Below are 26,771 nucleotides of genomic sequence, written 5' to 3'. Positions count from 1 at the left end.
ATGCTGTAAAAATGTGTTCATCTACTTCTTTGCAGACATTTTTATTGTTATGAGCACCATTTCTGGAAGTACATACCATGTTTATTCTGATACTTTTGAATTCTGTAGGGGAAATTGGATTCTGATTGCTGCAGACATACATATAATTGTTCTCACATAGCAGTAGACTTTGCAATAGAATGTCTCAGCAAAGATTCTGGTATTTCATGTTAAAACTTAGTATTATGCATTTCTCTTCAGCTTTCTGCACAACACTTCCTCAGATGCCTTCTTAGACAGTAAAATCTGGTAATAATTATCAAACACACTATTTACAATAGAGTCATATTTCTTCTTCTTTTCTTGCATAAAAAGTAGAATGCTGCTGAAAAGTGCCCAAATGTCTGCTATGCTCCATGCCAATACAGCAGCTCAGCCAAATATGCAGAGAGAAGTTTGCCAAATAAAAGAAAACATAACAAATTGGTAATGGTTTCTATCTTGACAGAAAATGAAAATTATACCTCAATGTGTGGCCACTCATGCGGACACATAAAAATGTCTTAGAAGCAATCATTTTACCTCAGATAACATACCCTGACAGTAGAGCAAAGCATGCTGGCAAGCTTTCACTTCCCATAAAAACAGCAGCCATGACCTACAAAATGGCCTGGAGGAATCACACAATTTGTGCACATCATATAGGCATATGCCACACACTAGTTATATTTAATAAACATCAAATAAAGTAGAATTATTGTCTTCTGCGGAGTAGATTGGAGTAGATTCTTAAGAAAGAATTTAAAACTGTAAAATCATTATAGTTATCTCAAATTTTCCACCACAAAGACACTGAAAAGTAAACCCTGATCCCATAATAAGAAATTTAACTTTCCAAGTGATTCTAACAATCATTAATAGCTTTTAGAAGACTTAATTGCTTTGTTAATGTTGTATGTGTTTATAGCCAATTTGTGTAACACGTACCTTTTACAATTTATTTAGCTTCAAAGTAAATTATTGTAAATACTGTCTCATCTGTCTGTAAAGTTAACATGCACATCTACTGTACTGTAAAATTAATAACATGATGTTAATTAGTAGTGTATTATGTAGTTTCATATTATTCTAAGGCTTCGTTTTAGTGCAATTCTGAATGTAATATTATTTTCTGAACAAAAATACAAGTTCATAATCTGAAATTGCAACCCTTTTACTTGCAGAAAAGAGGATTACTGCCAAATAGGTGGCAGTAGTTACTCAAAAAGGAATAGAAAAGATAGTGATTGGACTTCATAGAAGTCTGGTTATACTACTGTGACAAGAAAATATCAGACATGAAGACCAGTGCTTCAGACTCATGGGAAGGCTGCATAAGGGAGGTCTGTCTGTTTAAGAGGCATTTGGACAATGCCCTTAATAACATGCTTTAACTTGGGCAGCCGTGAATTGGTCAGGCAGTTGGACTAGATGATTGCTGTCAGCCCCTTCCAACTGAAATAGTCTGTTCTAGAATTCTTGGAGAACTCAGCATAGTGGTAGCTCAGAAGGAAATCAAAATATCACTTAAATTCAAGGATCTCAAAATTTATGCTGTATGTTATCCTTCATCCTCAAAGAGCCTGAGCTAGGAAAAGACGTAATGAAGGAAGAGTACATGGTTTGAAAAAGCAAGCAGATAGTGACAGGAGAAAAAATAAAAGCAAGTTAGTAACAAGAGTTATCCTGAAAGGGGAAAGATTTAGGAAATTATTTTCTCTATTGTTTCAAAAACATTAATCCAAAGCCAAGATGTTTGTGTTTTGATTTATCTGTTAAAACAGCCAAAGAACATAAGCAAAGAAAGCCAGGTTGTATTTCCAGATAATGGAATTAACATTAAAAGTAGAAAGAAACACTTCAGAAACCTAACCTGCATTTCTATTCTAAAATATTTTAAAATATCATGTTCCATTCTTCTTAGGTCTGATAAATAAATAATGAGACACAGAAGGTTTGATTAGATACGAAAGCTATGAGAAATGCTCAGTTCTTCCTTAAAAAAAAATTAAATAAAGAATATAATCAGTAAAATAAAAAGCAAAATATTTGAGTTGCTGTTGTTTTGAATGACAGGATTTTTAATAGCCTACTTTGTAACACTTAAGCATATTTTCAGTGATGAAAATGCCAAGGTATCTGTTAAGACAAAAGCAGACTACATTAATGCCTACAAAGAAACACTGAAAAAAATCAATGCACTCATTACACACTACTTATGTAAAAATGCTGTTTTATAAAGTGCAAGAATTCTACGCTAAGTGCTATACTAGTAGTGTACTCCTTCTGCCAGTACATGTGTCTGAAGTTTTTTTGCAAATCCTAGAATTTTCCTTGTGAGGTCTCAGCTTGATTCGGTTTTCACTTTTGAGTGAGAAGGTGTGAAGGTAAACTTGCAGAACATATGTAGCTTTATCTTCCTAAATTAAAATATATGCAATGATTCATTATGTATATCATACAGACAAGAAACATTATCTAAGAGCGATCTAAAATTTTAGTCTCATCAACATAACTGGTCTCAGAATTTGCAATTCAGCTTCCCTTTCATGGGCGATGATTTTTTTTTATTATTTTTATGGAATGCATGTTCAAATAGTCTTAACATATTCTGATTCAATATATAAAACCCAAACATTTTTATAATATAGCTTACTCTAACTTGATGTGTAACAGATAGCTGAAGAATTTCATTTATCAATATATGGAAAAAAATGTGATGTAAAAAACATTTTTCCTTCCATATATTATCTTCAATCACAGCCTTATTTTTGGTGTCTTTTCTCACTTCAGTATTCATATCTTTTTGTAGAATGATGGTAAAAATATCTAAGTTATTTAGACAGTCTGCATTTCCTACCAATGCTACCTGTCTTCTCATCTGACAATAACTTCATTAACATGTTTATCTTACAGTTTTGTCTGACTCCTCTCAAAACACATGCAGGATGCTTTAATCACATTTAGATACATCATTTATTTTCTATTTAAAAAGGGTGTCCAATGTACATGTTCGTACATTTTATGTATTTTCCTTACTGTAATTCAATTTTTTTCATGTCTAGTTACTTACTGGTGCTAGTTTGGAGATTTTGGGGAAGACAGGTATGCTACTGGTTTCCCTCTCCCAAGAAGGGAGCCTTTAGGAAGATCATAAGGGTACCCCTGACATTTTCACTCAATAATTTTAAGTTATATGAGATACAGAAATATTGGTTGTCTTAAAACACTTGTCTTTCAAGAACTTATTAACGTTTCTATTTCAGTGGTAGTTTTGCTATAGCTGTGATGACATGCACACAACTAAGGAAAAAGTTGTAGGCAGAGACAGCCTATTTTATCAGATCAGCTATACTGCTCGCCTTATGAAAATGATCTGTCCTAACAAAACATTTTTTTTCTTTTTTCCTAGTCATTTTATGCAGATATTTTTATTATCATCGAACAGCTTGCAGTCTAGGACTTCAGGATCACACTTCAAATCATACTGATTTTTATCCCCTCCCCTACCTAAGGTGGGTTTTCTTCGGATGGAAGATGAACACGAGACAACACAGTACAAGTTGCTTCCTTGACTGGGAGATACTGAGGTCATAACTTCTGCAGTGCTTTATCAATTCCAGTGCTACTTTGGGGTCACCCTACATTTCAGACGAGTCTATCGGTCTATCTTCATCTCATCCATCAGTCTTCAAAATACGTACACACCCAATACGCTTTTAGTAGGCCTTACAACTGCACAAAGCAAAATGTCTTCTACTCTCCAGCCTTATTTTGCAGAGTGATAAACCAGTACATTGTAGCTAACTCCGGCCGCAGCAGCTGTCCTCAGATTTGGTGTTTCTGCTATTCCTTAAATTTACATTTAACAGTGAGACTATCTTAGTGCAGTACGATTTCCAGCAGTAAACCCAGAAATCCAAATCCAAAAAACTCACCATCCTTCATCATTATCTACTTCAGGTTCAGAAACCTCATTTTCAGGAGTTTCTTCAATTGCTTGGGTTAACTTTGATTTAAACTGGTCCAACAGTGCCAGTGTCTGAAATTAAATACATGGTTTTAGAGAAGTTAATATATATTTATACACAACAACAGGTATATAAAACTTCTTCAAACTATTATTTTGAGAAATGGAACAAGTGAGAGAGCGAGAGGCAGTCGGGGGCAGGGGAGACCCGAGAGAGCAAGAATGCATTGAGAACGCCCATTGAGAGAACAAGCGAGAGTGGGCAAGCAATGTTGAGACAGAAAGAGGAAGTGGGGATGGTGCCCCACAGGTGTGAGTCTGGCCATCTAGTGAATTCCAAATGCATATTTAAGGAACAAAAACTTGAGGCTACTTACAGAATAGAACAGCTGACTAAACAACACTGACTGCTGAGAACAAATTTTACTGTTTGAACCTGCTATTTTCTTCTTGTAAAGCAATCCATTATATAAATTACAGATCATTCAAGCTTTGAAGACCCAGTCTGATTGATATTTATATACTTGACATTGCTGACCTTTTAAATTATGTACTGACATGGAAAAAAATTCAAAGGTTTTGACTCAAAAACATTGAACCAGCTTAACTAATTGTAGATACATGTTCTTATGCTGCATACATTAAGCTCATACTGATTTATATTTGGTATCTTATTCTGCAACTGACATTGCCTGATCTTTCAGTTACAATGAAGTCACCAAATCTCAGGTGACACCTGAAGATCGTACTGCAGCTCTTGTTTCTGATCACCTGGAATGAGATTTTAATTATACAAGAATTAGGTGACTGAGCCTTGTGATGGAAGAGGGGACTCTTCAAAAAAAAGGGCAGACTGTAAGAGTAATTTGCACAGCCCAAAGCTTATTTCTTGCTGATATTTGAGACATTCCTGAAAAGGAAAGCATCACGGAATAAGCACTTGACTGAATTTAAATGGCAGGCTACATTTGATCTGTAGGTGATAGGTTGGCCACCTATGTTGTAAAACACCTCTGTATGGCTGTTTAGCTATGTTTGGTCAAGTTTTTCAAATTTAAAAGAATAAAAACTAAACAAGAATAGAAAACAGAAATAGGAAATACCAGGAGCGTTCACTGGAATCAAATTTCCTTCTGGGAGCAATCTAAACTTTAGGAGTTTCCTGGCTTTTGAATTCTTTCAAAAACATACTTCAATACTGCCAAAGGCAGGTTTTGGAGGTTCTTTTTGCATTTGTTTTCCTTATTTTCTGTTCAATCTTCTGTTTAAGATGGGGGAGAGGAAAATTTCAAAGATATCTGGACCTGCAAATGATTCAAGTCCTATAGCTTTTCATACTACTGCAAACAAACCCCATACTTGCAACATCTGAGACAGCAAATCTCTGCTTACGCCGTCGAAAACAAACTAACCCTTTTTTACATGAAACTGTGACCAACCAAAGCCACATTCTTGTGTCTTGTGTATGGTGCCAGCATTCCTGTGAACAGATCTGGTGATAGAAATAATTTCAAAATATCTTAGTAGGCGTTTTTGCAGTGAGTGATTAGGTGCCATACTGTGGATCAAATAACTTTATAAATTGCCCCTGTAGAATTATAAGGTTAGGACTTCCAATACCTAGTATTGTAAGGAGACACATACCTTTCCACCTCTTTAACTCTTGTACAGAGGATGGAAAATGGTATTGGGCTTTAAGACCAGATAGGAGGGATGCAAGGTTAGAAGAGGCTCTCCACAAGTGAAATGCATTATAGAGAACTTGATTAATTATTGTTAAATAGTTCCCAGCAGGGTTACATAAATAAAAATTAAGATCTACTAAAATATACATCCTTGTCATCTCATCTTGTTTTCCTATGATGTCCAGGAGAGGGCTGATAGAAATTCATTAGAAGTGGTTTTAAGTCCCTTGTCCACATCGCCAACAGAGCTTTAGTACTCTTTGATTCAAAGTTAAGGGGCTTTTGAACATACAAAGTTTCCATAAACTTCTTAGTTTAGAGCTAAATCAGCTTGCTGCATGTAAAAAGGTTTGTCAACCTCTGAAGTTACTAAGCCTCAAGTTTCCAATCTCTTCTAGTTTCAACAGTTGTATATGAACATCTTCGCAGCTGAATTGCCATGCACTTATAAACCAATGTGTTTGATGTACTGTACAGATTTTAAGTTAATGGTATTTTCCCTTCACATGCAGTTTCATATATTTAACAGATTCAAACTTTCCTATTCTAGAAAAAACATTTATGTCTTTACTTTGTTCATATTTGCATACTAATGGCTACATACATACTAACTAATTCTGAAAAATAATTTTCATCACATTTAAAAAGGGTTTTACTTTACAGTACAGTTAAAAACTATTTATGTTCATTTCACAACAGCAAAAGGTATGGATGAATTTAATCTCTTTAAAACATAATTTTAAATGTTAAAAAACTCAGTCTGGACAGAGGCCAAGCATGCAAACTTCTGTCCCAATGTTATCTTATGGCAGGATGCAGAGCCAAGGAAAGCAGTGTATAGAAATGCAAACTCTTGTAAATGTAATCAAGGATACTTCTTCATGGGTAGCATCTCCTTTTGGATGATTTTACTGACTAAACTGGTAGCACTTTCAAATACACATTGAAATTTCACTTACCTGTCTACCTGGGTAATCAAAACAGGGCATCAAGGAGTACATACTCACTTTTACAAATAAGATTCTTTTAATGGAAAATGAAACATAATGGATTTCAAAACTTCATTTTTACACAAATGAAGAGAAACATTTTCAGAACTTTTTCTCAAATTTTTTTCCTCAGGTTGTCAAACTATTACCTGATCTTCACGAGACACCCCTTTCTTTGGCTGCTGCTTCCGCTTGTCTTCATATCTTCTCTTCTCCTGAAGGTATTCTTCAACAACACTGTTTGGAGCAGGTTCCTCCTCTGAATAAGGAAACATACTTGATTAAACAAATTGAATTTGGTTTTATGATTTAGTATCATTTTGGAGCTCGCTTGTGATTTCTCAAATACTAAGCAAAACATTTTCATAAAATGTTTCAGTTCTACTGCTTTCTCAGCAAGTAGAATGATTTGCTACTTGCTGAAATGAAAAACATAACATTGTAGTGGGCAGATGATGAGTTCAAAAATTTTTGTTTCAATTTTATTTTACTATGGAGCCAGGGAAAGCAGGGTAACGGAAATAAAAACTCTCATGTTAAGATGAGAAATGAAAATTGTTGAAATTCCTCTAACAAGTTTTACCTTCATTCCCGAAGATCTTTCCTGGAGCAGCTGAACTATTATGTGTATTAATATTCTGTGACTATTTGTTACAGAGTAGACAAATATAAACAAATATTGCCTATAGACAAATTCACAGTCTTCCTGTTTTGTAGGCTGAAGTAGCCACAAATCAATTCTTTGATCTTGCAATAGGGAAAAAGCCCATAACATTTTTACTTTAAACAGAGTCCATCTCGTCAATCAGGAAAAAAACTCTGTAATAACAAAAGTAATATCTGGACTAGTCAACAGCTACTCTCCTATGTATTTAAGAGTTTCTTCTCTGCAGAATATCCACTGCCATGACAAACCAACAATTAAACAGGACAAGTTTGAAAATTGATCAACACTATCACATTTTATTCCTCTTGAATAGCATTAAGACATTTCACATATTGATTTAGTATACTTGAAATTTATTTACAGGATTGTTATTCCTGATACGGAACAGAAGAATAAAACCTCCAGATGTCCACTGCAACTGATGAACAGAGAATATTTATAGAGGAAATTGTTTCAAGAAATTTCAGGATATACAGCCTGATGAACTGTGAATCTAAATCAAACCGTGTATCGGTTTTTTTTAGATGACTGCTGACAGCTATACAGAGAAAATTTCAGATCCCAAACTAAATTTCTCTTTCACCTAAAGTTTTCTATAAAGTTTATAAACATAGCATTTCATAATAAGAGGAAATACATTTGTAATTGTATACCTACACATAAAATATTTGTTTATATGTTTCTACAAATAAAATATCTTATTTCCTTTTTATCCTAATATACACATTGCATGTATGTATTTAAAGAATACCAGGGGAAAAAAATCAAACCTACATAATACCATTCAGAGCTGTTTTTTTCCTGTTTTCTAGTTGACATGTTGGATACAATGAAGAACAGAGTATTACAGGTACCAGCAAGATAAAGAAAAAGCCATCCTCTAGAATGACCAAAAAAGATAAATGCATATACACAGACATTTAGGGATGATTAAACAGCTGAATGAATGAAATCAAATCTGCCATAAAAACTCATGCAGCATAGTATCAGATGAACTGAAGAGAATAGCGACGTACAGTATGAAAGTACAAATCATAATGGCTCAGCTCCATCTTTTCCCCTATTACCTCAGTTTCTTCTGCTAATAAAAACCCCCATTCTTAATTTAAGACTAACCCCTTGTGAAGACAAAACACTAGCTTTTGCATGAATACATGTATCACATCAAACTTGTTGGCTGTGTAGAAAAAACATACTGCCTTGTTTTATTAACAGAAATAACTTGAACTACAAAACCACTTCCTTATAGAAAGCAATCTTTCAGGTGACATTTACCTAAAGGGGTGCTTTGAAATTAATCCCATTTACCCGATGATAATTATTCATCTATGGCAAGCAAAGGAACGGAGAAGAGTGTTCTTGAAAACTGATGAAAACGCCAGTCTCAAGCTGGCCATAAACATTTAAACCTGTAATCCAAACTTCAATATACATACGCTGAATTTAAAGAAGATGTGATCCTTAGTCATACATGTCCTTTGACTAAGATTTTAGATTAATCTAGTGCAGCTCAAATATAATTCTCATACAAATAGGTTAAATTCCCCTGCAGTTGTGTGTTTGTGTACTTTTATCACACTCATATGGTTGTCACTTACTGTTAACGCAAATAATTTAAATTTCAGTTTAAGCCTTCTCTTGAGATTATTGTTTTCTTGAGGCTTTGCCTGTCAGAGTTTTTCTAATCCTCAACTTCGTTCTCGCTGCCTCCCAGGAAAGCCTTTTCATAAGTCAGACAAAAGATAATCAGAGCCGCCTGAACTAACTTCAGAGCGAGTCAACCAAAACAGTTATGCACTTGTATGAATCACATTTCTGCACCTTTCATTAAAATGACTTAAAGACATGCGTGTATTTCTCCATGAGGTCTTCAACCTATTACTCACGTCACATTAAAAGCAAGTAATACAACAGGATTTTCAAGAGCCCCTAAATTAATGGGTTTCTAACACATTTTAAAACTTTTGAAAACTCCAATCATTTCAAAACCACAAACAGTGTCTACTTTTTAAAATAAATAAAATATTCAGTTTTGAGAAGTAGCAATTCTTTGATAAAATTATTTCATGTCTGCATGAATAAACTCACATAACTAGCAAGCAAAAGAAAACATCTGGAAGAGAGTTGGTGGGAAGAAACCTTTTAAAAATGTAAAAACCCTTTTAAACTGTAAAAATAGATTGCTGGCTACTACTCCCAGTCAGCATCCCAAAACCCCTCCATATCTTTTGCAATAGAGTTGGCAAAAAGAGGAACCACAGCACTCTGTGATGGACTTGACCTTCACATCAAGCTTGACAAACTTAGGTCCAGCTTGCCAATCTAGCAAAAGTATAAATACCATTACATTGGTATTAAAATATATGAGCTCCAAAATCCTTAATCTAAGGGGATTTATTCAGACAAAAATGAATGAAACATGACATGGATGCACAGCAGTGAAAAAAAAATTGAATGCTTTATTTTAAGTATGGCAGGATGCAGAAGATACTACTTTAAGTTACAGGGATCTTGCATACTTGTGCCCTAGACCCATCTCATTGCAAAGTATAAATAGCATCAGGCAAAGAAAGATTTTTTTACCTTAGTTTGAACAAGTTGTGTACATTCTGTCAGTAAGGAAGGTGAGGAAAAAAAGAAGACGACAACCTTCCTTATTGAAAATACACTTTATCCTACCCTTAACAGAATTTCTAAGTACATTGCTACTTACCTCAGCTAGCCTGAGATACCGCCAAGAAATCCCTCATCTTACTGTGACAAAAACTTTAGCATTTATGTAATTTATTTTCTTTCAGATAGATTCTTCTATCCTGAAATATTCCTTTAAGGAGTAACAGATGCCAACCTGATGGTTAGTAATCTAACCTAAAACTGTTTTTGAGACATGGCTTCCAATGACAGCCTGAAACTAAGGAAGAGATTCAGAAGTCTCTAAACCAGAAAGGAAGGGATTGATTTTAAAAAAATACAGAAGGATTTATTTTGCTTACACTTAAATTAGGAACAGTTCAGATGATGTCAGTTTTGAACTACAAAATTGCAGAAGCATAACAAAGACACAAGAACTTGATCCAAGGGTGTTGAGCTGAACTGAATGGCAGTCTGGATGGGTTTTGATCAACTCCTAAATAGGAAGTGGAGCAGAAAAGAAAGCTTGATGATTTTAAGCTTAATTCCTATAGAACCTGGTAAATTTAATAGCATAATAAACACTTAACACAAGTTGCATCAGTCATACTCTATTTTGGAAACTGCAACCGAATTCTATCTTCCACTTTATGAAAACCAAGAAGTATGAGTTCTAGGCCTGGTGACTGTGGTACATCAAAAAAGTACAATCACTGCTTACACTCACATTCATACTGGCTTTAATAACTGGGCTTCATTTCTAACACTGCAGGTGGGGTAACTTTGGCTTAGCGTGTACGCCAACTGTGGCACAGGTAAGGTACACAAATGTACTTCTGACAGTATGCATACAATTTTTCACAGTGCAAACTTTATCACTTTGTTATTTGTATCAGTCTTGACAAACCTTGTAAAAATGACTGTGCTTGTAATAAAGGAGGTAGAATCTGTATAAAATCTAGAGATTTTGTTTCCTTTTCAAGAAAAAGATAATGAAGCTGCACATAAAACATTTGCTGAAAAAAGAAGCTTCGTTTGTAAATCTTCAGAAGGGCAGAAACAATACCTATTGTGACAGAGAAAAAATACATGCTGTTTCTGAAGGTTTAATGTCTGTAAGAAAGAGCCTGCAGCACTGATGAGGATCAATGAAAGAATTTTGATTTATGTATTTTCTTTGATAAGGTACAGCTAGCATGAAGATTTTTACATAAATAGACTTAAGTATCTTTTATTACAAAACATTCCTCTGAACTTCACAAAACTAATCCCATTAACCCTTGTAATGAACTTTGCATACATAATCATGAGTTCATGCAGAACCAAGGTAAAATAAGCAGAGTGTACAAAGAAATCTGTATTAAAAGGCACCCCAGTTTATTTAGCAGGGTTTGTATATGTTTTAAATGTGATGACCCCATTAACTTTTGTCACTATCTCAAATGCATTCTTTAGCAACTCAGATGACACATTTCATATGATGAAAGACCTACTGGACAGAGATTTCAAGAAATTCATGGTATAGGTAGACTAAATATCAAAGCAGACAACAAAAAACTGAAAAACCCTGGACAACTCCTTGCTTGAAATGAAGTAAGTTATGACTAAATGTTTCTGTCCATTAAAATAAGAGGCCTAAAACGTATTCCTATATTTGTGCAGTACATTCCAGTTTCAGCTATCCATCAATATTCAGTTTATATTGTGTTCTTTTAGAATTAGAGAGATATGCAGTACTGATTTTAAAAAACTTAATGATATTCAAATCTTGAAAAGAAAAACTATTTCTGTTCCAAAAGAAACAAACCCCTTATAAATTACAAAAGAAATTCTGATATACCTTAATATTTCATGAATTAAAATGGAATTCCTATCAGAAGTGACAGATGGAGGACATAAAGTCACTTTCTATAAATAATCTAAGATAGATAACACACTTCTTCCAGAATCTAGGAAAAATTTTTCTTCCAGCATTAAATACTATATGAAAATAAAACCATTAATTTACTGTAAAGTAGTATAAAAATTAATATATCAGAAAATACAATATGAAATAATGTTATGCTTGAAAGAATTTATAACATACTTCCCAGTATATTTTTTTAGTACTAATCCTGCTTCCAATTTTCTTTGCACCTTCCTAAGTTCATGAAGAGCCCTGGTTTGCTTACAAGTTAGGTAAGAGTCAGGAACTATTTAGCAACTGTGAATAACTGAATAGATTTGCTTACAGAATGAACTTCCAGGGTTGGACTGACTACTGGATTTTCAGTTTGCTACAGTGAAAAAAGAAACAATTCTAGAACAAATTTACTAGTTCTTTTAGCCAACTCAAATAATACAATCTCAGAAGTAACTCTTAGAGCTTCAAAACATTTATTTGAAAGAGCAGAGCCCGCTGACTTGTAAAGCAGGGTAGATTTTAATATGCAACAGTGGAAGTTTCTAGCGAATCTATTCTGAACAGCTTTCAGGCACACAGTCCCAGTCTAAAATGTGGTTTTTAAAATTTTTCTAATGTTAATTGATTTTCAGCACATGCTTAAGATTAGTACTAAAATTAGGGCTGGCTTATAGTGAGGTTTTTGTCCTCTTTTGTTCTGAGACAGAGAGAGACAAGTGAAAAAAGCATTGACTTTAGCAAGGAGGAAACAGAATAGGGATGCTGGGTATTATTTTATGAGATTAAATGAGAAAAAAAATATAAATACTGGAAGAAAACATAAAAGTTTCAAAAGTGACACATTCAAGATGTGTATTTTGATACAATGCACCTTTAATGTATATACTGCAAAATCTTCATACTTAACATATTCATGCTGCACAATTCCCAAACTACCAAAGTTTGGATTTTGTTGTTTTCATATGTTCTCAAAGGTGCGTAATTCTGTTAAAGTCTCAGACTTCAAGGAGGTATCTTTCTGTGTAAGACAGGACTTTAAATGACACTGACAATACCCAAACTTAACAATAAAACAGAAATAAAATATATTCTTAAATTGGCATCCTTGCTAGATTTTGGTCAGCCTGTGGAATAGGCTGCCCAGGGAGGTGGTGGAGTCACCATCCCTGGATGTGTTTAAGGGTCGTTTAGATGAGATGCTGGGGGATATGGTGTAGGGGAGAACTTTGTAGAGTAGGGCTGATGGTTGGACTCGATGATCCCGAGGGTCTTTTCCAACCTGAATGATTCTGTGATTTTGAGTTCTCTAAACACTTCAATCATTTGATTACCATACCACAATTAAAAACAAAGCAGAAAATACTTCATGTCTCAGTAGAATCCTTACACTTTGTGGGGGTTTAGGCCCTGCCGGGACCTGAGACCATGATGCTGCTGCCCCTCCCCCACCCTCAGACCGGATGGGGCAGGGAGTGAAATACAAACTCCAGGGTTGAGATAAGGAAAAATTTAATACAACAGTGTAACAACAACAAACCAAACAACAACAATAACAATAACAGTAATAACAATGAGCAGAACAAGAGACATACCACACGGATACAGCAGTGAGGGGTCCGACCTGGACAAAAGCCATCCCTGCTCTTCCCGCGCGCTAGGCGTGGGACTTGACCCCAGCATGGTCAGCATGGTATCGAATAACGGGGCTAGAGCTCCCTCCCCACTGCTGGGGAAATTTAACCCTATCCTAGCTGAACCAGGACATACTTGAATGTTGGTTTTTAAATTAGTTGTTAGGTTTCTCTGCTCAGATAAACTTTGTAGCTTTTCTGTTTTCTTATGTGACAATTAAATTTCATCATCCACAAATTAGCAGACAGTTTACAAAAATGTTCTAACAAGAACAACTAAAATACTACTTCTTAAATACTACTGATATTTAAAACCAACATATAGTTCAACAACTGGGTAGAAGGTATTTGTTCAAAGCAAATTTCATTGAAGTATATTCACAGGTTTACACTATAGAACTTTGAAAAATGTATTTTTTTAAAATATTTAAGTACTTCAAAATGCTGAAGCAATTCAGCACTCAAATTGTAGCATCTGGTGTAATTTCTGGCATCAGTACAGCAAATATCACATAGAAGAAAACCAAATTATTTAGAGTAAGGTCTTGACAGCAGTCTGGCATAGTCAACAATCTTATTCACAAATTGAAAGGCTGATTATAATTGAACATGTACAGAGGGAATTAGGTTTTTACTCTGTCCTCTTGAAACAATGTAAACACTTAAATTTTCCCCCCCAACCTTCCTTAATTACTCTAACCTCTGAATACAGAGAAAAATTAGGTAGGTGTAATATGTAACATGAGCAATTTGAAGTAGTGATATTAGATGTGATACCAATACTAATAAAGATCTGCCAATGGATGTAAAATAGATGTCTTGTGCTGCCACCCCTTCATTAGTGTCCTCTCAGAATTAGCCCAGACCCTGCAAAAAGTCCAGTATGACTTAAGCCTTATTCTCACAGCTCTGTGGTCTTCAGTGAATTTCTCCCACTAGAGTTGCAAGTTTTGGCTGAGATGCAGTGTTTATTAATCAAGCACAGAATCATATCAATGCTGTTACATAGCCTCAGAACTAGAATTTTTTCCTAATGCAGTCAGCTCAGAGCATACGTAGACACTGTGGAAGTGTCTGCACCATGACACAACTCACTCTCCATTCCACATTCCCCAGGAGGATAGGCAGACAACAATGGAAAAATCTGCTACATACACATTAATTTCCTGATAGTAGTCTGTTTTAAATATATGCAATTTCTTATATCTAAACTAATGTGGAATAGATAAACTGTTATATGTTTAGTGGATTGTCTTGCATGTTGACAGCTCTATTGCACTGATTCAGGCCAGTAAACAAAATATGACTAAGTGAACTGAGATATAAAAAATGCTTTTAATTTGGGGGCAAAATGACTTCCTCAGGTACAACACTGGTTTACTACTGTTAGATTTCATGATATTAAAACTACAGTGTTTCTAAAGTCTCTTCTGTTATTCTTCAGTTGTAAATGGCTGTTTCACAGGAAAGGTATCCTTCATTCCCTTCACTTACCATCTTTACATACTTAACATTCCACTCTTCCATCCCACTCCCTACCTAAATTAGAGATATCTTCAAGTATCTCCTAAGAAATCAGTAGACCTAGTCTCCTGCTAGTTTTGTTTTTTTGTTTTTTGTTTTTTTTCCATTTATATCCAAATTGAATATTTGTTCACCATCTTTTTTGGTGGTACAGTACTTGGAAGCAAGTGCAGTAAGACAACTGTGCTTTTACAGTTAATGTCTTTGTATCAATGACCATACAATCACAGCCACATCACAATGTAAAGTCATGTTCAGTGCATTTTCTAGAACAAACCTGATATATCTTTCACTATTATAGCTTTCCCAGTTTCTTTATTTTATGAGTTTGTATGTAAAATTATTTTTCCTTAATACTAAGGAAATAATCTTTTAACATCCCAACATGAATCTCAATTTATTTTCAACGACATTTTTCTTCTTTTCCTCCCCCAGTCTAGTACTTCCTGTATTAGAATCTAGTATTTAGTGACATTTACTTTTGTTTCTTGACAATTAATAAATTCACAGTTTTCTAACAATGTTTTTCCAATAGTCTTAAGATCCAGTGTAAATACTGAGTCCTGTTTCAATTTTGGTAACACAGCAAGCATGAAGTACACTATAGTAAGTTGATGTTACACAGACCAAAATGAAGTTTAAGATACAACATCATGCTAATTTTATGACAACTTACAAATATTTACAACTCTAAGTATTTTCACAATTAATATTAAGAAAGTTTAGAGGCTCAATGAAATTATGCTTCTTCAATTACTATTCCAACATCACTACAAGACAGCAATATTATTAGGTTAGCAGTCACAAGCTGCTACTTAATCCTTCTAACATATATACTAAATTTTAATCTGTATTTTCTTCAAAGCTGATGCTTCAGAACTGAAATGTTCCAACAGACTTTAGAAAAAAAAAAAAAAGACTATCTGGCTAGAGTGAAAAAGGGAAATTTCAGAAAACTGCTTTTAGCTCCATATGAACAATGACGGAAATAATAGCTTTGTCATAAGTGCAAACAGACAAACATTTTAAAAATTTAGACAGTTAGCTCTGGATCACTTTTGTGTCTTTGGGTCACCTCTAGTTATAAGGCTGAAATTCACAAAAGACATGAAAACTCTGGCTATTTCAACATTACCCAACAACACCATGAAATGTGAGCAAAACTGCTATGCTGAGGCCCTGATAATGCTCACTGTCTATTTCAGACTACCGGTTGGAGCTCATCAGGTGTGCTCCCGGAATGCATTTTCCAGCATGGCTTCATCCAAAAGTGCACATCTGGTCTGTGGTAAAAGGTTACATGCACATTATTGTTTTACTTAAAATTCCTATTAAAATTTCAACTTTCTGCAGATATTCTTGAAGTCTGCAAATTCTTTCATCCTTTACCACAAATACACGTATCATGCAACTGCACTTGTTCTTTCCATACAGAGGAGAAGTTTTGTACAATTCAAATGACCACGAATTGATAGGCCTGTGAACGACATCTGGAGAATGATTTCTAAAATGCAGTGGGTAGTATCTGGAAGTGACAATTGACCATTTTTAACTTCATACTAACTTCATAACTTTAACTAACCTTCGTAACACATACTAACTTCAAAATTTATATAAATCATAGTAACTAATCAGAAAGACAGCATTACAGAAAGAGGTATTTAGCAAGTACCAGTTGATACTGCCAGCATTTTAATACTTTTTTATATATTAGTTGAAGTCGAGACAAAGGCAGACAACAAGAAGATGATAGTTTCATCACCTAATTATTTTTATATTACAAACAATTTAAGCATTTTTTTAATCATCAAGTGTCAGTGTTTGAGAACGTTAGGTGGATTCTGGTGTAGCTGATACATTTTATTTACTTTTAAATAAAAAAACCCAAAACATTTTCCCTTTCCCTGAAAAATCAAAATATGTATTTCTAGAATCTTATTTTTTCCTGTATGTAACAAATGTGGACCCAGCGTACCAATGCATAGAATGTGCTATTGTTATTCTTGATTCTTACTAAAAAATGTAGACAGTAAATTTATTTACTAAATAAATCTACTTCCTTACTAAATGATCTACTTACTAAAAATAGTAAATGAAACTTCAAATGACATACAGAATGTGACCTGTAAAATGCTGCAAAAGACACTTACCCTAAATTTTAAAATCTCTCCTTTATTTAAAGTCTCAGTTCTTCCTTCTTAGTCTGAATGTTGGCAATACTGCCAAGAGAGCTGTTGTCCAGATAAATTAGCAAAGACAATCTAGCTCCTGAATTTTTAAGGACAGATTAAAAAAATTTACTTGAGCTTGAATCCCTACCTTGTCCTGCTTTGATTGTTACTGGCTCTGAAAAAATACCCAAACTAAGATCTGGAAAGGGATTTAGAGGCAGAAAAAAATATTAAAGCATGGATGAAGAAAACCAAAAAAGTAAATTTATTCTGGTGTCAAAATACATGGTATTTATGACAACTTTATGGCTATTTTATGCTACCGTGTCAATATGCATCCACAGCTAGACAGAGGACATTAATGTATTTTTCAGTTAAATGTCTAATGACAAGACCTTGTGGTAATTCTGAGTAAATTCTATTATTTCACAATGGGGTTTTGATCACTTTTAAATCTCTGGCATCAGAAATGCATCTCTTACTTAAAGATGTTCTTATATTTCATCCAGAATCCTTTATAATACACATTATATGCCAGTTATACAGTAAATCACCCATCTGCCCTTCAGTCATCACCTTTAAGCACTGTTCGTTCTAGTTAAATGTAGGAACAGCTTCCTTTCCTTCAAGACCATATCAATTTATTCTTTGGGTATGAATTCTGTAATGGTAGATTCTCTACCACCAGAAAATTTTTTACTTCCTTGGATCATATGGTGAATTACCTTTTTTTGTGCAAGACTTTTTCAAAAAGGGAAACATCATTAGGGTACTGACCTTCTCTTTTCAGGGTATAGACAAAATAACATACTAGGTGTAATAAAACATATATGGTATTTGTTATTCAAATCTCAAGGGGAAAAAGAAGTTGTAGTCAGGATGTTGTGGCCGAACAGTTTTGTAATTCTCTTATGTAAATAAGAAATAAGATATATGTATATAGTTTCTATTGTTAAAATCAGTTGTTAGAAGGGAGCTAAAATGGCCCCCATCTTCAAGCCACTACAAAAACACTTGTGCTGAGTCATCTCCCCTTCTGTGACGGAAACCTGAGAAAAGCCCGCGAAAACAGGAGAAAAGCCCGGGAAACTTGTTTACACCTTTGCAGACCCTCAGGGTACGCCCATCATGAATATGGATGAAGCCTACACTGTAAAGGGACTCAGTTCTGTCCTGTAAGGTGTGTGTCTTGGTAGAGCAGAGACTCCCGGCACACCCAGCGCTGTTTTGCTCACTCGCCGCTTGCTAATAAAATTTTATTCATCACTAAAAATTGAGAAGTGGTTATTTCCCAGTAAATTACAATTAATCAATAACACTAGGTAACCAGAATAAGTTATTTGAAGAGAAAGCAAAGTGTAAAAGAGACTACTGCCTTAATCAATTATTTTGGCAGACCTACAATCAAGCCTTTATTTTAACTGCTTGATTTAAAGACTCACAGTGATGGTAAGTATAATGCTTTTGGTGATGCTTCCACCTAACTACTATCACCATTAACAAGATGCTTACTTTCTCCTTCCATTCAAAACCTTCTTTTGGGCCACATCTTACCTTTCTTTTGATTAAATTGTGCTTCACAGAATCTTGAAAAACAGAACAGCTAAACCCATCCCCCCTGAAAGGCAGGATCAACCTTTTCTGCATCAGTCCTAAAAAGTACTTGCCTAATCTGCTATTGAAAAGTTTCACTTTGTAGGTCAACGATTCCAACACTTTAGGAAGTTTTCCCTAACATTTAACCTAAATCTCTTTAGCTGCAAAAATTATATCCTGCCTTCTCCACAGGGATTACATAGAATAATTTCCTCTCCATGGTAGCCTTTAACATTCCTGATGATCATTAATATGTCTCCTTTTACAAAGTAATCTCTTCTCTGAACTGAACAGCCCCAGTTCTTACAAGCTTCAAATACTATACTTTCTAGATTCCCCTTTGTTGCTCTCCTCTGTACTCCCTTAAGATGCCTTGTATCTTTTTTTCCAGTGCAATCACCAAAACTGGGCAAAGGATTCAGGCTGAAAAGAAAACGAGTCCGCCCATTTTATGAGTGTCCATTTTAGTTTTCTTCAATAGCATGGCACTATCAGTTTGCTCGCAGCTTTCTACTTATGTTTCCTAGATTTTAAGTTGCCTAAATGCTATCTAACTTCTTGTATTTGTACAACTCATAATTTGTGAGAGACATACAAACCACTTACTATAATAATCTTTTTTTCCCTGAGATCTCCCAAGGTAAACATATTTTGTTTACTTTGACCTAGCTTTTAACTTCAATGAACTGACTCAATCTACCAACCCAGCATAAAACTATCCTACCAAAGAAAAAAAGGAACACTTTTCTTCCAACTTAAACTGAACCAGATCGATAAAAGCTCCAACACGGATTAGTGGAAGGGAAAAGAGTGAGCCCCTCAGCTCTTCACTTGAACAACTGCTTATGAACATGTAGCCTTAGCACATAAGTTTGCATTTTTCTTTCTTTCATCTTCTCATTTCCTGTCCCATATATTTTTTTGTCTGCAAACTTAACAAAGGTAATCTGTTGTTTTCTCCAGATCACTAATAAACAGATTCCCAGAATCCTGCTTTGCACTTTGGTTACAAACAATTCTCTTAAAGCATTTTGTTAATGTTTTGTTAATGTCTCTGGGACTGCTTCAGCCAACTCCCTATTATGCTTCAGTGACTGTCATCAAGTTCAAATGATATTAACTCACCTAATTTATCAAACTAGTCTAGTTGCTTGCTCTGTACTAAATGCTTCCTTCTATGTCACTGATCATACGTAACCATATGAACAAAGTTGACCACTATGCTAAAGATGGAGTGAAAACAAGCATTCAAGCTTATTTCCAATTTGCTTAGCCAAAGGCAACCATCTTCTTGTTCATCTGTCTCCTGTTACTGTATTTTCATTAAACATTTTGCCCTTCACCATTTGCATCTCATTTAATGTCTTTTTAATTTTGTCTTAAATTATGGAACATGGTTATTTTCAGAAGTTTTAGTTAGTACTCTATGAACTTGTTGAATAGGCTCTTTCCTGCCATGTATCTTTCTCAACATGTACTGGAACAGACCCTTTCCTGTGCTCTGACTGTAATCACAAAAAGGAAACCCAAGATTTTTCAAGATTATTTTCACCATTAGCTGTTACCTGCAGATTTTCAACAGGTTTATCTCTTACCTGCTACTTATTTTGAAGAAAGTAAAAAAAACCCAACAACACTGGTATATATAAGCTCCCTTTCCTTGAATAAAAGGTATCCTTCAAACCCCACAGTACTAACTATGAGTATTGCCCAACTATTACTTTGTCACTGTAAAGGTGGATTTCCTCAAATTACTCCATAATAAGTCCTCTGACTTAACTGGCACCAGAACAGGAACAATGTTTAAGTGATAGTATTACAATTGCCATACATGGCACTATTCAAAATAATTTATCATGTATGCACATAAGGACTACCTTTACCTCTTCTACACTTCTACTTGCAGTTCTTTTATCACATGGCCAGTGACAGCATTCATTACCTTGCCAATGAGAGCTTATATTCATTCAGTGATTGAGCATGATTCCTAGAACTTTTTCAGAGCTACCACATTGTAAAATTTCATGCCAGATTTCATATACAAGTTCAAGATACTGTATTTTTTATTTTGCCAAACTGGTTGTTGATCAAGCTCACCTGTTATTCAAGGGAATGCATGAGTTTTTCTAAAAATGACCTTATACTTTCTACCACTCTTCTAAACTGTGTTTCATCTGGAAGTTTTAGTGAATAGTTTTATGTTTTCTTCCAGATTTCTTATGGTATTGAGAACTGGACAAAGAATCCACTCCAGAAATGTGATTAGCAACTTCAGAGTGCTTAAAAACCAGTCCTTTTTTTTTTCTTCAGTTCAGCTAATAAAGGGTGTTACATTCACTTGCACTAAAACACACACCTTACATACTAGTATAAATTTAGCAACTTATGCACATTTAGAAAGAAATAGAATACAAAATTTGTCTGACAAAGAAGTGGGCATCTGAAGATCCCATTTTGTTAAGGTTTATAGAAAATAAACATGGAACTGACTTTCTGAGTTTGTGTTCCACAGGTATCATAAGATGCATGAAAGTTTGAAGTCAGTAGCTTTGAGTTAGTAAGTTAATAATCTGCATTTAAGTACCTTTCCAAGTCCAAAACACGACTTTCCCAGTCAGAGGTCAGAACAGGTACGTCCCCACCAAAGAATTCAATCCTATGCCATGATATTTCAAATCCAGAAGCTTGCCCAACTACACAGATGTAACTAAAGGACATTTGGAAGGACAAATACTATCTCGTTTGAAAGAACAAATGCTACTTGTACAATTTATTTATATACTGGCATCCTTACATCCATTCTTAAGGACGACTAATTTTATTGGGAAAAAAACCCCTACATTTCAACAATATAGTGTTCACATTTATCCACATGAAACACAAAACTACTAAAAAAATTTAAAACTGGAAAGTTAACTGGACATCTACATAGCACCTGCTATAATATACTCTTACCTTCCTTTTCTTTGGGTTTTAAAGCTTTTTCTTCTTTTTTCTGCTTTGCTTCCAGCAGTTCACGTTTCAGCTGTCGCACTTCTTTCCGTAGCTCCTCACTGCAAAGAGGAAAGTATTTACAAGAATTTAATCTTCTGGGAATGTAAAGTCACTCAGGAGAAACAGAATCAAAGTTAAGGGGTAATAAATCACCGATATAAACAAAGGGAAGGTATTCACTCACTGATGCTAGGAACATGGCTAAAAAATCAATAGAACCTAAGAAAGTTCGTATTTTCATTAGTGGAGAAAACAAAAGAATGTAACAGATGTCTTATTTTAAGACCCCATTAGAAATATCTCAAGGATGTGAATAATAAACAAAGAACCACCATTTGTATTTTTAATTTAACATTGTAATATTTAACCATGAGAACCACACAGAGAGAATCTGAAACAGAGGCGCTGCCAAATAAATGTTACGTGTATTACAAAATTCCGTTCACTGAAGTAATAGATCTTAGCATCCTGGATTTCTTAGACAGACTGGCAATGTAGCTGTTAAGTGACAAAGACATGATATGTATGTAAGCATAAATTATTACATATGAAAATTCATTTCATTTTACAAATTTTACAAACGAATAATCAGGTGATAACACTACAAAGAAGAAAGCAAAATTTGCAAGTCATTGTGCCAGTATCAGATGAAATACCTGTCTTCATAGAATCACAGGTTGAAAGCGACTTCAGATCAGCCAGTCCAGCTCCCTTGCTCAAAGAAGGGCCAGAGTACGTTGCAGAGAGCACTGTCCAGTCAGGTTTTGAATATCCAAAGATATTCAAAACTCCACAATCTCTCTGGGCAACCACTGCTTGACCTCCCTCAATGCAAAAAAGCTCTCTTGTATGTTTAAATGGAATTTCTTGAACTTCAGCTCATGCCTAATTGTGCCAGTCTAATGGTCACCAGTGGAAAATAACTGATAACTGCTTCAAGTTTTTCTGGTGTTAGAATCTGTATGTCCCACTTCTTTTTAGAAAAATTAAGTTCTGATTGATTTAGTATTCAAAGTCAATGAATAGCAAAAATTATTACAAAGCAGGAACGTGGCATACAAGCTCCCTGTAGCTGATTTCTGTACCTCAATTCTCATCCATAATACCCTAACTCACAATACAGCAGCCTTTTTTAAGCAAAGACTTGAAATTGTGGGTGATGACTTCTTTTGAACTTTTCATTTGTACATATGCACACAGAGCTTGTGAAAACCACTAGAAAAAGAAGACTGCCACTGTAAAGGTATTCAAATTATCAACTACAGCAGTAGGTCTTAATTTTCAACAGCATGGAAGATGCCAGATTACCAGCTTTTACGTAAGACTACAGTTCTACTTTTCTATCCTGAGAAAAAAATTATAGGGGAAGGATAAAGAGACGTTTTTAACCCAAGTAGCTCCATTGCTTTTATATAAATTGGGGATAGTATGGTAAGGAAATTGCATTGCGATACTAATCTAGTATACTGCAATGTTTTCTTATACAAGTGGTACAGCAGGAACAACACACGTGAATAAAAGTTATACATTTAAAATACTTAAGAGTGCTAGAACGTAGTGACAACACCACAGCAAGGGGTTACGAATGGCACTTATGAGTAACAGAGCCTAGCACATCAGAAGTTTTCCTGTAAGAGGGACATGCTTACTCTTAGTTATGTTAAGCTGTTGTGGAATGAAGAACAAATTAACTAGTGACAACTATTCAGCCCCCCCCTCCCCCCTCCCTTTTTTTCCCCCCCCCCAGTGGAAAGGTTTTTGTACAGAACACAGAAGGTCCTAACTCCTAGAGAGCCTAATTCTAAAACGTTTTTTTCAAGTTCTGTCTACAATTAGCCAATACTAGGCCAATAAAGGACTTTGATATTTGGCTCCTTATAAACTCCACATTTCCTACATTTTTTATTCCTAGGCTCACTTCAGAAGTAGATGAGAGAGGTAATCCAAAAAGCCTGCATGCTAAAGATGAAGCCGCAAGAACTGACTGATAGAAAAGCCAGGCTATACTCACAAGCCAGATTTACTGGAACAGAACTAGAAATAACTGACTTTTTGTAAACAGGAAAATGTCAAATTGATGAGGTAGAGCAGAATCAAAACAAGGGACTACAAATCAGTCTGTAACTGCCCCCTACATCTTTGAAGCATAGGTCTCTGCACACAGTAAATTTGCACTCAGGTTTCATATAACATAGCTGTTGGTTTTTAGCCAATTATGCAGTTGCCCCCTGTCCCTGGAAAGTTTCTGTTGCTTCAGAGGCATAGCACTGTCTGCTCCATGCTTGTCTCAGTGCTCTCTCAGTCCCACTACTAGGCTGCAGGATCTCGTCTTGCTCTTGCTCCCTGTTCTTCCTCTCCTTGCCACTTCCTGCAGCCTGGAAGCTGTCCTCCCTCCCTCAACACAGAGAGGTACTTCCAGAGCAGGTGTAATCTCCTCCCCTGCCTCTTTACCACCATTTTGAAGGGCCAAAATGCACAAGTAGAAAACAAACAATATGCAATTGCTTTTTCTCTTCCTGAAATGGCATTGCCAATGTTGCATACAAAACCAAAAAGTATATTTCCTTCCTAAATTTCATATTTTGAAAAGTAGCTCATTCTTTAAAATGTTAACATTTTATCTCCACAGTTTGTGAAGAAAGTTTCAGTGAAACTGCTGAAGTACCAAGTTGGATTCCATGTTGCAGTTATTTCTTCTAAAGCTAGGCAACATGGACCAAACCCCCACCTCTTAGTCACTTCTTTTCAAAATGTCATTCAGCAGTTGTACTATCCTGCAGCTACAACCTGCATTTCTGATTTCCAATTGTATAACCTGGTACTTAGCTGTATTACAAGTTTTTTTTATTGCATTGTGGCCACTTAGGTATTAAATTCAAATTATTTGTAGTCTGTTCTCATATACCCTATTATTTTCTTATAAAGACTTTAAAAAAAAATGTCAGTGAATTTTAAACAAATGTTTGATACAAATTTACTATACACTGTATCAACCCAGTTATTCTTATAAATCAAAAAAGTCAACCCTTTTTAAACCTCTATCATCCCCTCCCTTCAGTTTCCCCAAAAGGCAACACAGTTACCTACTACCTACAAAATCACACTAACCAGCATTAGTAACAACTTATTATTTTTGCTGAAGAGTGTACCAGACAAAGCACTGTGTTATACCTGGTTAGGAGTGAAACAAGGCTAACTTGTCTCTACTTCTCTACATCATACCTCTTGCCATGATTAGTCTCTGAAATAGCAGTTTTGCTCTTTACCATTCTCATAGTTTTCCAATTTTTATTAAACATGAATTCAGTTATACAGATTAAATGAAATGCTGCATCCAGAGAGTAGTGGTCAATGGCTCAATGTCCAGATGGAGACCAGTGACGAGTGGTGTCCCTCAGGTGTCCACACTGGGACCAGTATTATTTGACATCTTCATCAATGACATAGTGGGATCGAGTACACCCTCAGCAAATTTGCAGATGACACTAAGCTGAGTGGTGTGCCTGACTTGCCTAAGGGAAAGGGTACTATCCAAAGGGACCTGGACAAGCTTGAGAAGTGGGCCCATGTGAACTCACAAGGTTCAACAAGGCCAAGTGCAAGGTCCTGCATCTGGGCTGGAGCAATCCCTCGTATCAATACAGGCTGGGGGATGAAGGGATTGAGAGTAGTCATGTGAAGGACTTGGGGGTACTGGTGGATGAAAAGTTGGACATGAGCCGGCAATGTGCACTCACAGCCCAGAAAGCCAACCATGTCCTGGGCTTCATCAAAAGAAGTGTGGCCAGCAGGTTGAGGGAGGTGGTTCTCTCCCTCTACTTCGCTCTGGTGACACCCCACCTGAAGTACTGTGTCCAGCTCTGGATTCCTTAGTACAGGAAAGACATTGACCTGTTGGAGTAGATCCAGAGGAGGGCTATGAAAATGATCAGAGGGCTGGAACACCTCTCCTGTGAGGACAACTCTGAGAGGGTTGGGGTTGTTCAGCCTGGAGAAGAGAAGGCTCCAGAGAGACCTTATAGCAGCCTTTCAATACTTAAAAGGGGCTTAGAAGAAAAATGAGGGCAAACTTTTCAGTAGGGCCCGTAGCAACAGGACAAGGGGTAATGGTTTTAAACTAAAGGAAGGAAGATTCAGACTAAATATAAGGAAGAAATTTTTTACGGTGAGGGTGGGGAAACACTGGAACAGGTTTCCCAAAGAGGTGGCAGATGACCCATTCCTGGAAACATTCAAGGTCAGGCTGGATGAGGCTCTGAGCAACCCGGTCTAGTTGAAGACATTCCTGCTCATTGCAGGTAAGTCGGACTAGGTGACCTTTACAGGTCTCCCAACCCAAACCATTCTATGATTCAATTATGAACACCATTTGACTGCTAATCTCTAAAGCAGCAATCAAGGGGATCAACATATCTCAAACAATTCAGCTTGCACCCAAGGACTGAGAAGTACCTTTTCTTAACTTCAATACAGCAGAAGTACCTTCATGATTCAGTTGCAGTTTGATGTACTTCATGGTGAAGTAGGCCTCAGACAGGCAAAAATACTGGTCTGGAAAATCTTCCTCTATTTTCTATGATCCCAAGGTCAAAAGATTATTTTCATTGATTGTTTCAATACATAATCTGTTATCTTTATAACATCATACAGTACATGCTTCAGCTGTCTAATATATTTATTTTTCTTTTATATTTGAATCAGGAATTGTGATGGTTTAACCCCTGCCGAGGTCTGAGACCACGCGGCCGCTGCCCCTCCCCCACAAAGGGAGTGAAATACAAAGCCCCAGGGCTGAGGTAAGGAAAGGTTTAATGCAACAGTGCAACAGCAACACAACAAACAATAAGAATAACAGTGATAACAATGACCAGAGTAAAGTATATACCGATACAGCAAAGAGAGATCTGGCTGCGCCAACCCACGTGATCACCGATTCTTCCCGTGCTTGTGCCAGGATGTGACGTCAGCATGATATATGAATAACCCAGCTAG

The 26,771-nt window shown here is 35.7% G+C and overlaps 1 protein-coding gene across 4 annotated transcripts in view; it reads right to left on the bottom strand.

Annotated features, from left to right (window-relative positions):
- Positions 1 to 26,771, bottom strand: part of CWC27 (CWC27 spliceosome associated cyclophilin) — a 120,962-nt gene that overhangs the window by 14,191 nt on the left and 80,000 nt on the right. For 2 of the 4 annotated variants that reach the window (XM_074856399.1, XM_074856400.1), the window contains 3 exons: positions 21,741 to 21,838; positions 6,812 to 6,921; positions 3,957 to 4,060 (listed from right to left, as the gene is read on the bottom strand). In XM_074856399.1, coding sequence (XP_074712500.1) covers positions 3,957 to 4,060; positions 6,812 to 6,921; positions 21,741 to 21,838 — 312 coding nt within the window. Of the gene's footprint in view, positions 1 to 3,956; positions 4,061 to 6,811; positions 6,922 to 10,058; positions 10,457 to 21,740; positions 21,839 to 26,771 lie in introns of those variants that run through there. The other 2 variants (XM_074856401.1, XR_012627129.1) reach the window with 2 other exon arrangements.

Source organism: Strix uralensis, chromosome Z (assembly GCF_047716275.1).
Source record: "Strix uralensis isolate ZFMK-TIS-50842 chromosome Z, bStrUra1, whole genome shotgun sequence".
NCBI classification, from domain to species: domain Eukaryota; kingdom Metazoa; phylum Chordata; class Aves; order Strigiformes; family Strigidae; genus Strix; species Strix uralensis.
This window is presented reverse-complemented; position numbering and strand designations above follow the sequence as displayed.